The sequence below is a fragment of the Phyllobates terribilis genome, unplaced genomic scaffold (genome assembly GCF_046119375.1).
Source record: "Phyllobates terribilis strain yellow unplaced genomic scaffold, ASM4611937v1 Scaffold_1__5_contigs__length_1240528914, whole genome shotgun sequence".
Classification (NCBI taxonomy): domain Eukaryota; kingdom Metazoa; phylum Chordata; class Amphibia; order Anura; family Dendrobatidae; genus Phyllobates; species Phyllobates terribilis.
Genome location: NW_027362761.1, coordinates 356,122,461 through 356,137,063, shown reverse-complemented (window position 1 = coordinate 356,137,063; position 14,603 = coordinate 356,122,461). Strand labels below are relative to the sequence as shown.

At 41.8% G+C, this 14,603-nt stretch overlaps 1 protein-coding gene across 2 annotated transcripts in view; it reads right to left on the bottom strand.

Annotated features, from left to right (window-relative positions):
• ABCB9 (ATP binding cassette subfamily B member 9) overlaps positions 1-14,603 on the bottom strand; it is an 87,838-nt gene that overhangs the window by 62,416 nt on the left and 10,819 nt on the right. For both annotated transcript variants that reach the window (XM_073676219.1, XM_073676220.1), the window contains 2 exons: positions 8,394-8,508; positions 3,884-4,014 (listed from right to left, as the gene is read on the bottom strand). In XM_073676219.1, the coding sequence (XP_073532320.1) occupies positions 3,884-4,014; positions 8,394-8,508 (246 nt within the window). The remainder of the gene's footprint in view (positions 1-3,883; positions 4,015-8,393; positions 8,509-14,603) is intronic.

The window sequence follows — 14,603 nt, the reverse complement described above, 5'->3', positions numbered from 1 at the left end:
ACAAACTATATGCCAAACTAGAAAAATGTGTTTTCGCGGTCCAAGAGGTGCCGTTTTTGGGGTAGCTGTTGTCATCTTTGGGTTTTCGGATAGATCTGGAGAAGATCCGTGATGTCCTTGATTGGGACCGTCCCGGGAACCTGAAGGATCCACAGCGTTTTCTGGGCTTTACTAATTTTTACTGGAAATGTATCCAAAATTATTCGGTAATTGTGAAACCCCTCACTGACATGACAAGGGAGGGGTCTGATCTTTCTAAATGGTCGAATGCTGCCCAGCAGGATTTTTCCTCCTTAAAGAGTTGTTTGCCATAGCAGCTATACTCAGTCAACCCGATGTTTCCCAATCCTTTATTGTGGAAGTTGATGCGTCGGAGGTGGGGGTTGGGGCTGTGTTGTCTCAGGGTCCGTCCCCTGGTAAATGGCGTCCATACGCTTTCTTTTCTAAGAAATTATCTTCGGCTGAGAGAAATTATGATGTGGGTAATAGGGGACTTTTGGCGATTAAATTGGCATTCGAAGAATGGCGACATTGGTTGGAGGGGGCTGTCCATCCTATTACTGTTATCACAGACCATAAGAACCTTGTCACGTCTTCAATTGGTTAAACGTCTCAACCCTAGGCAAGCTAGAGGGTCCCAGCTTTTTACTAGGGTCAATTTTATTGCCACTTTCCGTCCAGGGGTCAAAAACGTCAAGACTGATGTTTGTCCCAGAGTTTCCCTGGTGGTGGTGACCATGAGAACCCTGCCCCGATTTTGCAGAAGGGGGTAGTTATTTCGGCATTGTACCCTGAACTGGAGGGTGAAGTGTAGGAGGCTCAGGGGGACGCTCCTGCCTCCTGCCTCAGGTTACTTGTACCATCTAATCTGTGCCGCAAAGTAATTAGGGAACATCACAACTCGGGGCTTGCTGGTCATCCAGGTGGTAAGGCAACTGCGGACCTCCTTTCTGGGAGTCCGGGGTTGCATCGGGATGTGATTGAACACGTTTCTGCTTGTAGTATTTGCATGCGTTCTAAAGTATCGCATACCCGTCCATCTGGTACTCTTCTTCCGCTACCTATTCCTAGAAGGCCATGGATTTTATTACTGACCTACCAGTATCTGCAGGCAAAACTGTGGTTTTGGTTGTTGTAGATAGGTACAGTAAAATAGTTCACTTTGTCGCATTACCGGCACTTCCGAATGCCAAAACTCTTGCTCAGGTGTTTATGAGTGAGATCATGAAGCTTCACGGGGTTCCCTCCGATGTGGTGTCAGATCGGGGGACACAGTTTGTTTCCAAGTTCTGGAAAGCATTCAGTTCTCGACTTGGGTGCCACTGTCCTTTTCCTCTTATTCCATCCTCAGTCGAATGGGCAGACCAAGCGCATTAACCAGAATTTGGAGACTTACCTCAGGTGTTTTGTCTCCGCTGGCAGAATTTGCCGCTGGCAGAATTTGCTATTAATAATCATCGCCAAGAATCTACCGGCAGGTCACCGTTCTTTGGTGCATACAGTTTCAATCCACAGTTTGGTTCTTTTAGAGTGGGAGAGGCTTCGTTTTGCTTCGTCGCTCTCCTCGGGTGTGGCGGGGGGTTCTGAGTAATTTGAAGATCATGGAAAACAGGACCGGACGTGGCGAGCGTTACCTGTCAGCCATAACTAAGTATCAACTCGGTCCGACCAAGGTCACACGGCGGCTCAGTCGACTCCGTGAACCAGGGAGGAACCGAGCAGAGGGACCAGGTGCTACTCCAGGTCAGACCCCGGTCACAGCTGTTGACCCACACCGGGAAATGCAGGAACAGGCAGGTTAGGCTGGCATATTGACAGATGGGCACTGGTAGGCACGGCTGGTATGCAGACAGATGGATATTGACAGGCACAGCTGGAATGCAGGCAGGTGGGCACTGGCAGGCACGGCTGGCATGCAGACCGGTGGGTACTGGCAGGTAGGAACGCAGGCAGGATAGGGACCAGCACAGACTGGGACACAGGAACGGAGCCGCAGGTGCGGTGGACAGCAGAGCAGAGCGAAACCGCAGATGCGGTGAACAAGCAAAGCAGAACCGCAGGTGCGGTGAACAAGCAGAGCGGAGCAAAACCACAGGTGCGGCGAACAAGCAGAGTGGAGCAAAACCGCAGGTGCGGTGAGCAAGCAGAGCGGAGCGAAACCGCAGGTGCGGCGAACAAGCAGAGCAAAACCGCAGGTGTGGTGAACAAGCAGAGCGGAGCGGAATCGCAGGTGCGGTGAACAAGCAGAGCGGAGCCGCAGGTGCAGTGAACGAGCAGAGTGGAACCGCGGGTGCGGTGGACAAGCAGAGCAGAACAGAGCAGAAGGTGCAGGCAGACAGGACAGGGCTGGAAAATACAGGAAGATGGTGAGAACACAGGAGGTAGATACGGAGGAAGGGAAAGGGGACAAGCAGAACCAGATACACACAAGGTACTTACAATGAAGTAGCGAGTGGACACAAAACTCACAAACAGAAGTACACAGACAACGAGTTGGAGTTAGGTGCAGGTTCAGACACTGCAGGAAAAGGGAAGATTCGGACATAGAGACAAACAGGTAACGGGCTAGGACACTGTTCAGACAGGAACTGAACCGGGAACAAGATACAGGAATGAGCCTGGGAACTCAGCCCCCAGGGTGGCGGAAACAGACTAGAAGTCAGAGATACAGGTAGTGGCCCTGGGTACTCGGCCCCAGGGTGGCAGAAACAGAGTCAGGACAGGACCTGGCAACTCACAGTAGCACAGAACAGACTGTAAGAAAGTGTTGCTCAGGCACCTCCTACTGGGTGGAGGGGGTTTAAGTATCCAGTGACTCACAGCAATAGGCTGGGGACACATTAGGACTGCGAACACTGTAGCTTTAAGAATCGGAAAGCAACAGCGCCGACGCCCTAAGCCAGCAGACAAGAGACATACAAACAGCAGGTACTGGAGCAAAAGTGTGCAGCCTGGCCTGAAAGGTAAGATTGCGGTCTTGCATGGTGGGAGATGGTAAGCCATGCAAGCACGCCGCCAGGGATGTTACAGATATACAGTGTTTAGGATCCTGTTCAGCGATCAGTGTGGAATCAATATAGGAATGGTAGCGTAGGCAGGGTGTTATTAGGTCTGCCTAGGGGTCTCCATTTCCCCTTTCCCTAGTGTTTGGGCTTCCTCCCTCTCTTCCCTTCGTACTGCACTTAGTCTTTCCTACACCTTGCGTGACAGTATCTTTCAAGAAAACCTTGATTTTTATGCAGGACAATGCTCCATCACATTCATCGAATTCTCCAGTTCTTGGCTGCCATTAAAGGCCCTAAAGATGAAAAATTAATGACATGGCCCCTTCCTCACCAGAACTAAACCCTATTGAGAACTTGTGGGCCCTTTGTAAATGGGAGATTTACAGTTGAGGAAAACAGTCACCTCTGTGATAAGTGTTTGGGAGGCCGTGGTTGGTTCTGCCCAAAAAGTTGATCGTCAACAGATTAAGAAATTCACAGACTCCATGTCTGGAAGGCTTATGACCATTATTGAAAAGTAGTGCTGCTATATTGGTCACTGATATATTTTTTAAATGTATTTTTGCACATTTTGAGTTGTTTGGTTATTATTTTCATGTTAACAGATGAAAATAAACAATTGAGGTGGGAAAATGTAAGTTTTTCATTTAGTTGCATAATAATTCTTCTCACTAATAGTTGCCCAGTAATTCTACACAGATAGAAATTCTCCTAAGAAAGACAACGCCTAACTTTTAGTTTCTTAATCTGTCGGATTGACCAACATCACTGTAATTGATCAAGTCGTTCAATAATAAAATTAATCATCAAACTTACAAATTGCCTAATTGTCCACATGGTGTTGAATTATTGTACTCTTATTAGCCTGACATACTGACCTGTGTGATTCTCATCAAAGAAGGCAATCTCCTGCGATACCAGGGATCGAAAGAGAAGATTCCGTATTCGAATATTTAGTCTTGCAAATGTAAACGTAAATAGGCCACCTCGTACCCCTGCAGAAAATGAACTTAAAAAATGATATAACAGTTAGGCACTAAAATTAAAAAGGATATTATTATGTTAATTCACAAAAATACTTTTGAAAGTTAACTGCCCTAAATAAAGTGCTTCCTCGTGACTTTTGAGGGGTGGGAAGATTACATAGTATTAAAGAATAAGCAATATATTTAAATAGCTAGAATAGCGCAGTCGGCAGAATATTCTTGCTGTCAAAAGCATAGAACACTTCATTAAAGGGAATCTGTCAGCAGGCTTCGGAGGACAACATGAAGCAGGAGTTAAAACACAGATTTAAACGATGTGTCACTTATCAGGCTGTGAGCTGTTGTTTACTTACTATGAAGATTTTATCACTAAGACATTATCATTACCTGGGCTACAGTCATGTGAGCCCTGGTCCAACCATGCCCCCTCCTGTGATAAGCAGCTCACTGACAATAGACAATGTACCCAGAATGCTGTGGTGTGGGTAGGGTTAGCTTTCTGAGCTCTGCTACATGCTACATCTAAAAACTCTGATTATGTCACAATTACTGCACCCAGTAAAATAAAGACAGTTGTATGTAATCTTCCAGACAGAGAACTGGATAGGACCTGTCCTCATACCTAACATAAGGTCTACAATGGTTCACGTATTGTGAAATTCTTTAATATTGCACAGGTTACAATTTTTACACTAAATCAAGAATTATCATGTGCTTTCTCTATGGGACACTACCTGTTGGACTGGAGTGGAGAACACTGTCACCTATGAAAGTAACCTAACATTAGGGTAGGATGGAGTGTCCATCATGCGTCTGTTTCCTAACAGTAAGAATTTTGTAATATAGTTTTTTACTGGGAAATGCCAATAAACTGACCACTTTTAGCTAATGGTCTCGCGGTTGTATGCAAATGGTTGTGGCCAATACCAAGAAGTAATCAATTTTCTACCAATTTCCTATCATCTATTTCACAGCCGCTGTGACTGTAGGGAGTGGCTGCACCCATTATGGCCCTGATATATCATTCGCATTATGTTTTCAAGTCACTTTCCTTTTTTGTCATGTGGTAATTATTGCTGTTTTTGTGCCAAATTCAACAAAATGGATTCATGAATTTGACACATAGTTGAAAACTGGATTTTTTTTTTGTCTTGAACTGTGTTTTTTTTGGGCGATTCTTAGCATCAAAAATTGCAAATAATTAGCCCAAATTTTGGCATACTCTAAAATACACTGGGGGGGGGGACTGGAATGAAGTTGAGGCAAATTTATGAATAAGGCTAAAACATCTGGAATTGCTACACTCGCGCTCTTCCCGCAAGACAAAAACAGGTAAGCGCATAATGAATTGCGTAACAACAAAAAAGTCACAAAACTAGACTAAAAAAGGCGCAAAGGCAATGATGAATCAGGGCCAATATTGATATTAACTTTCTTTTGGTGACCATTTGAAACTTTAGTCCAAATTCACACATCAAGTTTTTTTATCAGTTTTTTTTTTCATTGTGACCCTTTTTTATCATCCATGTGTCATCACTTTTTTAGTGTGCAAAAACAGTAGAAGTTTCTCAAGGTTCTCTTAGCAATGAGTGAAAATCGGACAGCACATGATGGTATCTGAGTGCGGCCTGGTTTTGTTTCCACTGGTCCATTCACTGCAATAGGGCAGTTTATTCAGCAGAATAGTCCAATGTAGGACATGTATTTGTACTTTTTATGTAAACTATGAGTCAGCAAAAAAAAAAAAAACCCTGACATGGGAATGAGGCCTAAGGCTATGTGCCCACGATGCAGAAATGCTCCGGATTTTTTCCTGAGCGTTTCTGCATCTCCCTGGCAGAAAAAACGCATGCGGATTGTACATGCGGATTGTACATGCGGATTGTACATGCGGATTGTACATGCGGATTGTACATGCGGATTGTACATGCGTTTTTCCAGCCAGGGACATGCGGATGTGAAGTGTTCTTCACATGCATTTCCGCATGCGAGTGTCAAGCGCTTTCCAAGCGATTTTAGCATCACTTGGAAAGTGCTTGACAACTTGGTCACACTATATAAATCCATTCATGCAACTTGTGACCAAGTTAGTTAAAAAAAAGATAAAAATGGTAAAAAATAAAAAAAATAAAAATATTATACTTACCTTCCGATGGCCCCCGGTCTCCTTCTCCGATGCTTCTGGTCTCCCCGGTGTCTCGCGGTGGTGTAAAAGGACCTTCCATGATGTCATTTAGCCATGTGACAGGTCACGCAACTGCCGACGTCAGTGGTCGCGTGACCCGTCACATGACTAAATAACGTCATGGCAGGTCCTTTTAGACCATCTCAAGCTGCCGGAGAGCCAGGACGCATCGCTATGAAGACCGGGGGCGATCAGAAGGTAAGTATAATGTTTTTTTTTTATTTTAAATTCTTTTTTTTACAGGTACTATGGTACCTGGGTCTGGAGGAGAGTCTTCTCTTCTCCAGACCCGGGTACCATCCGCACATTGAATCGCTTAATATCCGCATGTGCACATGTAGTGATGCGGATATTAAGCGATTTGATGCAAGTCAATGGCGCCGAAAACGCCGCGATTACGCAAAATAAATTGGTAGCACATGCGGATTATCATTGGGGAACATTGCAGACCTTCTACCAAGCATTTTTTAATTGTTTCTGCGGCGGAATTGCCGCTGTGAAAAAGCTTAAACGCATAGTGGGCACACAGCCTTAAGGTGTATTTTACAGTCGATATACGGACTGCAAAGCTGGGACTGACCATGGGTCTTCTGACCCGAAATTACAGCCTGAAATGTGTCTATAAATTCGGACCAAGAAACCGCGCTCAGTCCTGCAATTACAGTCGGTATACTGACAGTAAAATATACTTGTGTGAACCTGGCCTTAGTCATAGCTTCTATGAGACAAATTTTGGCGTTTTCACATCAGTTATGCCCAGCTCTGCCAAAATGAGTGGAGCTGGGGTGGGATAAGGGCACGCCAGGGGCATGTACCTTTCGCCAGAAATCTTACTCCAGTCATTCACTGCAGTAAGATTAGTGGCAAAGCGCAGAAAGGCACACACCATTTTTCAAAGGAGCCCAATTTATGAAGAATCATGCGCCTCTTAATGAATCAAGAGCGTCTGACTCCAGCAGGCCTCTTCTTCAAGACCGGAGTGGACATTGCCATTATTGATGATTTGGGCCATAGTCTAACATGGGAGGAAAAAAAACAGGAATTTGTCAATCAGTCTATCTTCAGAGATTGAGTTTAACTTATGAATACACTTAAGGCCACAACCACACTATCAGTATTCGGTCAGTATTTTTTCTCAGGAGTGAGAGCTAAAACCAGGTGAGGAACAATCAGAGGGATGGTATAAAAGAAACAAGTCACCAATTCTGCATTTATCACCCACTCCTGGTTTTGGCTCCCACTCCTGAGAAAAAATACTGACCGAATACTGATCAAATACTGATAGTGGGGTCGTGGCCTAAGAGGCATTGTTTGGTTTAAACAAGCTGTAACCTATCTGCAAGATTTTTGATTGGTGGGTGTCTGACCACTGGGATCCGCAATGGATTGGCAGTGCGCAAGTGTGACCTGCGCTCCATTCATTTCCTATGGTGTGCTCAGATTTTTCCAGCAGCCCAATATTTAATAAATGGAAATAAATTGGGCTTCCGATCAACATGTCATTGCTTATCAAAAGGACAGGTGATAAAAGCTAATTATGATGATGGGACCTATCACTAACTCATTCTGCCCTCTACAGGTGATTTCAGTGACAAGTTGATTTTAAAGCTACATATCAGATGTCTCCTTCACAAGCATATATACATACATCAGAAACAAATTAAAAAGCATTATTATTCTATTTCTAGTTCAAAGTAAACCAATCTTTTGTGAGGAAATGTCTAAGCCGGGAATCACAGGAGCGTATAGCATCCAATGCGATATACTAATGACACTCGGCTCCTGCTCTACTGCAAGCGTGATCCGAGTGTCAGTGCTCTGTGCTCCGCTGATCTCACATCAGAGAATCACAACACAGCTGCGGAGGAGACGGTGAAAGTAATTTCTCCATCTCCTCCATTGCTTGTCTCATCATATATCAGACTGCACTGGGTTGACATCTGAGTGCAGTCTGATGTTTCACACGCATCCATAGACTTGTATGTGTGCGTGTGAGCCAAGTCTTGCCGCCAATTGCAGCATGCTCCGATTGTTCTCTCATGCTGAACTGCACTGCCCCATAGTATAACATTGGGCCGAGTGCTATGTGATAAAACACTGGATATAGCACTCAGCCATGTTATACGCTCGTGTGACGCCGGTCTAACACTACAGACAGTACACGATGCTATGTGGCTTATCAGAATATCACACCAGAGAAAAGAGTTAGAAAATTACCTGACCACAGCCAGGACTGCTAGTATTACAACCGCGCTGGAAAACTGCTTCAAACTTCTTTGGACGACAATACCATCTATGACCAGTCCTGTGTAATATGGACTAAATATTTCACCTATGATAAAGGAAAACTGCATTTGTAAACGGACAACTAGCCCCCAACAAGAGGCTTCAGTTTGTGGTCCCGGCTGTGAAAACAAATTTTTAAACAGCAGTTCCATCATGAAATGATATCCCATACACAAATACATTGTTTATGGTCTGATACCAAGACTTGATCCACAACCATGATCCAACTGGGTAAAGCTCTAAATGAAAACATATTCCTGCCCAGGCCGAGTAGTCTTTTCCCCATTATTCTATGTTAACATAGTGTTTTAGCCAGAGGCAGACAAGGACAGTATAATGGCCTTCTGCAGTCCAATAGTTCTGCCATGACAGAAGCTCCTTGTTTTGGAGATGGAGGTGGGCCCCTTTACCTCCTGGGCCCCTTTACCTCCTGGGCCCCTGTGAACAGGCTGCAGCAATGATATGTTCGACCCTGGTTTTAGCTGTCAGTTGCTCCGTCGAGGCTTATGCCTGAAGCCCTGGAAAATGGGATTCGGACGTTTGCATCAATATAGTCAGAGGCCCTGAACACATTGTGCTCTGTTGGGCATCATTTTCGGCAGAATCCGCATATTTGAGGCAGGCACCAAGAGTGCAAATTCACAAAGTCTTAACTGAGCCATTGAGAGTAGGCTAAAATGCAATGTGAGCATGGCCTAACTGCTGTGTGGGTGAGAAGGAAAACAACAAACCCTCTAAATGTCCTCCTAAACTGTTGCCCCAGTTTTTAATCTTTGCATACTGGTATAGAAGTTGTGGTAAAGAACATGGAAAGTGACTAGCAAATCCAGACGGAATTGTTTTTAAAGTTTTGAAAAAAGTAAAAATTAACGTGAACAATATCACAATGGAATAGTACATGTCAAGCAAATTATTGACTACTAAGAATATATGGAGCATATGTCCACTGTCAGACTAAGCTTTATAGATTACATATAGAATGTACATACAACATAAGTAGAGATGAGCAAATGAACTTGTGGGGTTGAAGAATTCCCATCTGGCGGCCATTGAAGTGATCAGGGCTCCATGAATCTATTCACTCATCTCTAATCCTGAGCATGTGCTAGTTCTTACATCATGGTGGATATAGTTGGCATAGTGATATCATGAGTACTGCCCTCTGAAGTCAAGACATTGTCACAGGAGCAGCGACGAGGGCCACCAATGCCAGTATGCTTAATATGTACTTCAAATCCACTAGAGGGATAAAAAAGTAATATTATGAAAGAAGCTATTATATATATATATATATATATATATATATATATGTATATTTATTTATTTTTAAAATAGTTTACCCCTCTACTTTCCCAAATTATTTGGTAACACCAAAATCAACAGAATCTCTTTTTATTGTTTATTTGCTTACTAAATGCAAAGCTAAATAACTTTCTAAATAGTCTTAATTAAAAATTATTCTACTATTTTGCTGCTGCAGTGTCTGTAAGTTTATTATGTGGCTGAGTAATCTGCAAAAATGTTACAAATTCCTCAGAGCTCCTGCTCTTGGTTCTAATGGCTGTCTCTGCTCTCCGCTCCCTTCTTACAGTGTCCAAGATAGCATCAGTGTCCAAGATAGCAGCAGAAAGGGTGCTGTACATAGATCTGTATTGAACAGGTGAGAAAGTATCTAAAGTCTCGTGGAGGGCAGAGAAAACAGGCTAGAGATAAGGAGGAAAGCACATGGGGAGCAAATAAATACCATACTGGACCAATGCTGATACATAAATGCAAGTTAAGACAGCAGCAACCTCGCATGCAACCTTTATTACTGAGAGACACAGTCATTCCCACAAACGATAAAACTGAAACTTGGTTCAGGTTGTAAACAGCATTTCAGGGGGTTGAAAATGAATAAAATAATGGAGATTGCAGACTGAAACTTAAGGTGCATACACACTGAAAGATTAGCATTTGTTTCACGATAGTATTGCAGTGTAAATAGACTGCTGAAAATAATTTCACCCTTAAAAATCATCGGTCTCAACGATGCATCGTCCAGTGTAAACAGGAGTCGCACTGCCGAGAACAATGGCAGCCTCCACGCACTGAGCGGTCTAGTACAGATTGCTGTATTATAGATTGTTCAGTGCCATTCATTTAGCAGTTTGCTGTGTGGACAGGCTTTCAGATGACTGTCGATAGGTAAATATCATTTACTGACGCTGTTCAGTCCATGTAAGTGGCCCTTTAACACTAGAACTACTGATGGAGTCATTTTGACTCCTTTCGTTTTTTATTTCTCTTCTGTGACTACATTTTTCAGAATTCCGGCTTGAAACTCGGTGACTTTTCCTCAAATATGATGTGAAAAAAGATTTTGTGAGAATAAATAATTTTGGTGAAAAATTTGCGCGTTTTTTTCAAAATTTACCAAGAACTACTGAAGGGAGTCATTTTGACTCCCTACTATATTTTGAGGTCCTTTTGTCACTAAATGTTGCTATAAAGTTTTGTGCATAATTTTTTCACTCTGTCTTATTTACCCTGATGTTCATATAGATGTAGTTCAATTTACATGTCAACTTTTCACATTTTCCTTGTGTTTTACCTGCTTGTATTACTGTGTAATGCTGAACAAACTCTATCTGATGAGGAGCTAGATGCATTCATTGCGATATTCTATGCTCGTGGAATATCTGGCACGAACCGTCACTCGATTAGCAGTATTTGGTGTAATGACTGGGGAATACCGTTTTGCAAAGCGACAATGTCTAGGGACCGCTTTGTTGAAATTATGAGGTTTCTCAGATTTGATGAGAAATCTACTCGATCGGAGAGACTGCAAACGGACAAGTTTGCTCTATTTTCTATTGTGTGGGACAGGTTTATTGAAAATTGTATTGCGTGTTACAAACCTGGCCCATACATAACGGTGGATGAGCAACTTTTCCCAAGCAAAACTAGGTGTCCATTCACGCAGTACATGCCTTCCAAACCAGATAAATATGGCCACAAATATTGGCTAGCTGTTGATAAGAGGAGCAAATATCTGGCAAATGGCTTCCCTTATCTAGGCAAAGATGACACACGCCGTGCTGAGGACCGTTTAGCTGACCATGTGGTAATGAAGTTATTGGACCCGTTTTTGAAAAAAGGTCGCAATGTTACAACCGATAATTATTTTACTTCAGTAAAATTAGCTAAACAGCTAAAAAGCAAAGGAACAACCATCGTGGGAACACTGAACAAGATAAGGCGAGAAGTGCCTAAAGAAATAAAATCCATGAAAGAGGAATTGTACAACACTAAAGTGTTTAGAAATGAAGACAATTTTACACTTACAGTATATCAAGGAAAGCCCAACAAAAATGTTGTCATTTTGAGTTCCGTCCATCCAGATGTTGTTGTTGCGTCTGATTCCGCTAAAAAAACTCCAGAAACGGTAAAGTTTTACAATGAAACAAAATATGGAGTAGATGTAGTGGATCAGATGGCACGAAAATATACCACACGAACATGCACAAGGAGATGGCCTGTTCATGCATTTGAAAATGCCTTAGACTTTGCGGGTATAAATGCATGGATAATATTCAAGGAGATTACCCACCAAAAAATGTCACGCAAGGCATTTTTGCAAACGCTTGTGAGAGAGTTGAGTGGTCCTTATGTCACAGATAGGGAAAAGGGTTCCACGTCCCAAGTTTCTACATGCTCAGAAGTGATGGTTCAAACAAAATTTTGCCAGATCAAAGAAAAGTGCAAGAAAAATAGATCTGTCGGAAATTGTAAGACTTGTGGTAAGTCTTTGTGTGGGCAATGTACTGCCATAAATCAAAGGCAATGCCTAAAATGCGAAACACCAAATGTTTAGAAGGTGAATTCTGCGCCATATTTTCATTTTTATGCTCCTCCACCTACATTTTCTCTGCTTTTTGTTCTTCAGTTGTTGTTTATATGTGTGCACTTGAATAAAAAAAAATGTTTGAAAAATGTCTATTATAATTATTGTTATTTTCTGTAGAAAAATAAGAAAAGCAGAAAAAAAACAATCAAAAGCATTACTGTTGGATCTCACAATAATAATACATTACAAAAAATATAATTATTAATAAATAACCACAAATGAAACTCTAAAAATAAACGAAAACAAGCAAGGAGTCAAAATGACTCCTTTCAGTAGTTCTAGGCGGGGTCGCGAGTCCAGTAGTCCTAGTGTTAATGCAATTTTATTACCTAAAAGTTACCACTAATATGTAAAGTCATATATTCTATACCATAGGTGTCTATAGCCTTTATGTATCAAACAGGCCTCATCACTAAAGTGTTAAATTCCTTGCTGACTCAATGATTTGCATCCTGTCAAGAGGAATCCCTACAGGAGGCACAGAAATGAGAGGTGGCCATACAAGATGTGTCTGACCACAGGCTTATACACACCTTCAGGCATGACTTGCAGAATTGTGAATGGTATATAGCTCAGCACTTCCCTTCCACCTCCCCCCAAGTTTGATATTATAACTTCTCGACCTTGACATGGGTACATAATAGCTTAATATTGTATTTTACTAATATTTTCTTCCTTAATATCTACATCTACATAAAGTATTAATTTCTGTCTAAGCTACTTAAAGAATGTTTGTGTACGCATGTCTTTTCCAAGATTTATAGTATACCGGTACCTGTTTTTCTATCCTTTCCTAATCCCCTTTCTACCCTACCCAATAAAGTTATCTTTTCCCTTCCCTCCCTTTCTTATCCTTCTTCCCTCCCCCTCTTTAGTGTAAAAGTTTTAAAACCAACAAAAATGTTTTAACAAGGACTTTAATAAAATAGGTTATAGATTACTTCTATATATAAAATGTAAAATGTTGTGAACAAACCATTTAGGTCTATGGAAGGGCAATAAAGTATAATATGTAACAAAGGTACAATGTAATAGAAAGTTTGAACACATGAAATAACCAAATAATTAAAAAGAGAATTACTGAACAATAATCTGAATGTCTCCCAATAAGGGCTGGTTCAGACGCAAAAATGCACATGAAAATTAAAGCAAAAATTTCATATCTGCAGCATGCGGATGCAGATTTTCATGGCGGATTTCACCATATTCAAGGTGTTGAAAATTGAGTAGGGTGAAATCCACAGTCACGATGCTGCGAAATCGACAAGAAATACTTGTGGATTCTGTTTGCGGATTTGTAACCAAATTGGCATTAGAAATTTTCCACAAAATGTGAACATCATTTGCGGCGTTTTTCAAGCCACTTTTCTTTTTTTGCATTGTGGTTTTCATTGTTTTTAGTGCCAAATTCTTCAAAATGGCACAAAATCAAAAATGCACTTTTTTTTTTCATTGACCCATTTTGCTACTTTTTAGCACACACAAAAATAACTGCACCAAAAAAGCAATAAAATATGTAGTGTACATAAAATCTAAAACATCTGGAAAAGATTTGCACTTTTTTGAAGGTTGTATTTTGTTGTTTAGTTAGTTTTAGGATTTTTTACATCAATGTGGATTGATGTAAAAAAATCCTAAAACTAACTAAACAAGAAAAGACAACCTTCAAAAAGGTGCAAATCATTTAATGAATTTGTCGCAAATTGGAAAGTGACTTATGAGAGGTATTCATGACAAAAAAAATGGCGATAATGCAGTAATAAAACAGGTCCTATATGTAAAAAGGATGCCTGTTAGTGTCCTCTCTCAGCCAGCCACACTAAGGGAATCTTGACATTAGTAGGGATGAGCGGACCTGTGGAAGTTTCGGGTTCTGGTACCTGGTCCGAACTTTAGTCCAAAGTTTGGATCAGATACCAGAACTGTACCTGAATTTGAACAAGAATCCGAACCCCATTAAAAACAATGGGAACCCAAACATTTGAGCTAGAAAATCTCTCTCTCTGCAACGGTCTTCCCCCGGAACTCCGAACATGTCCATGTTCGGCGTTTAGCACCGGTCACTAACTGTCGGGTATGAACCCGGAACTTTTAAGTCCAGGTTCAATCTTCTCTAGACACTAGTCCATTCAGTACGTCAGGCTGGCTGAAGGAGCTCAGTGACAGTCATGGGGCGCCATTTTAAAGCTGCAAGTGCTATTTATTTCACGCTAATGTTTTCTAAGTTGCTTTCAATTGCATTAAGAGATCCA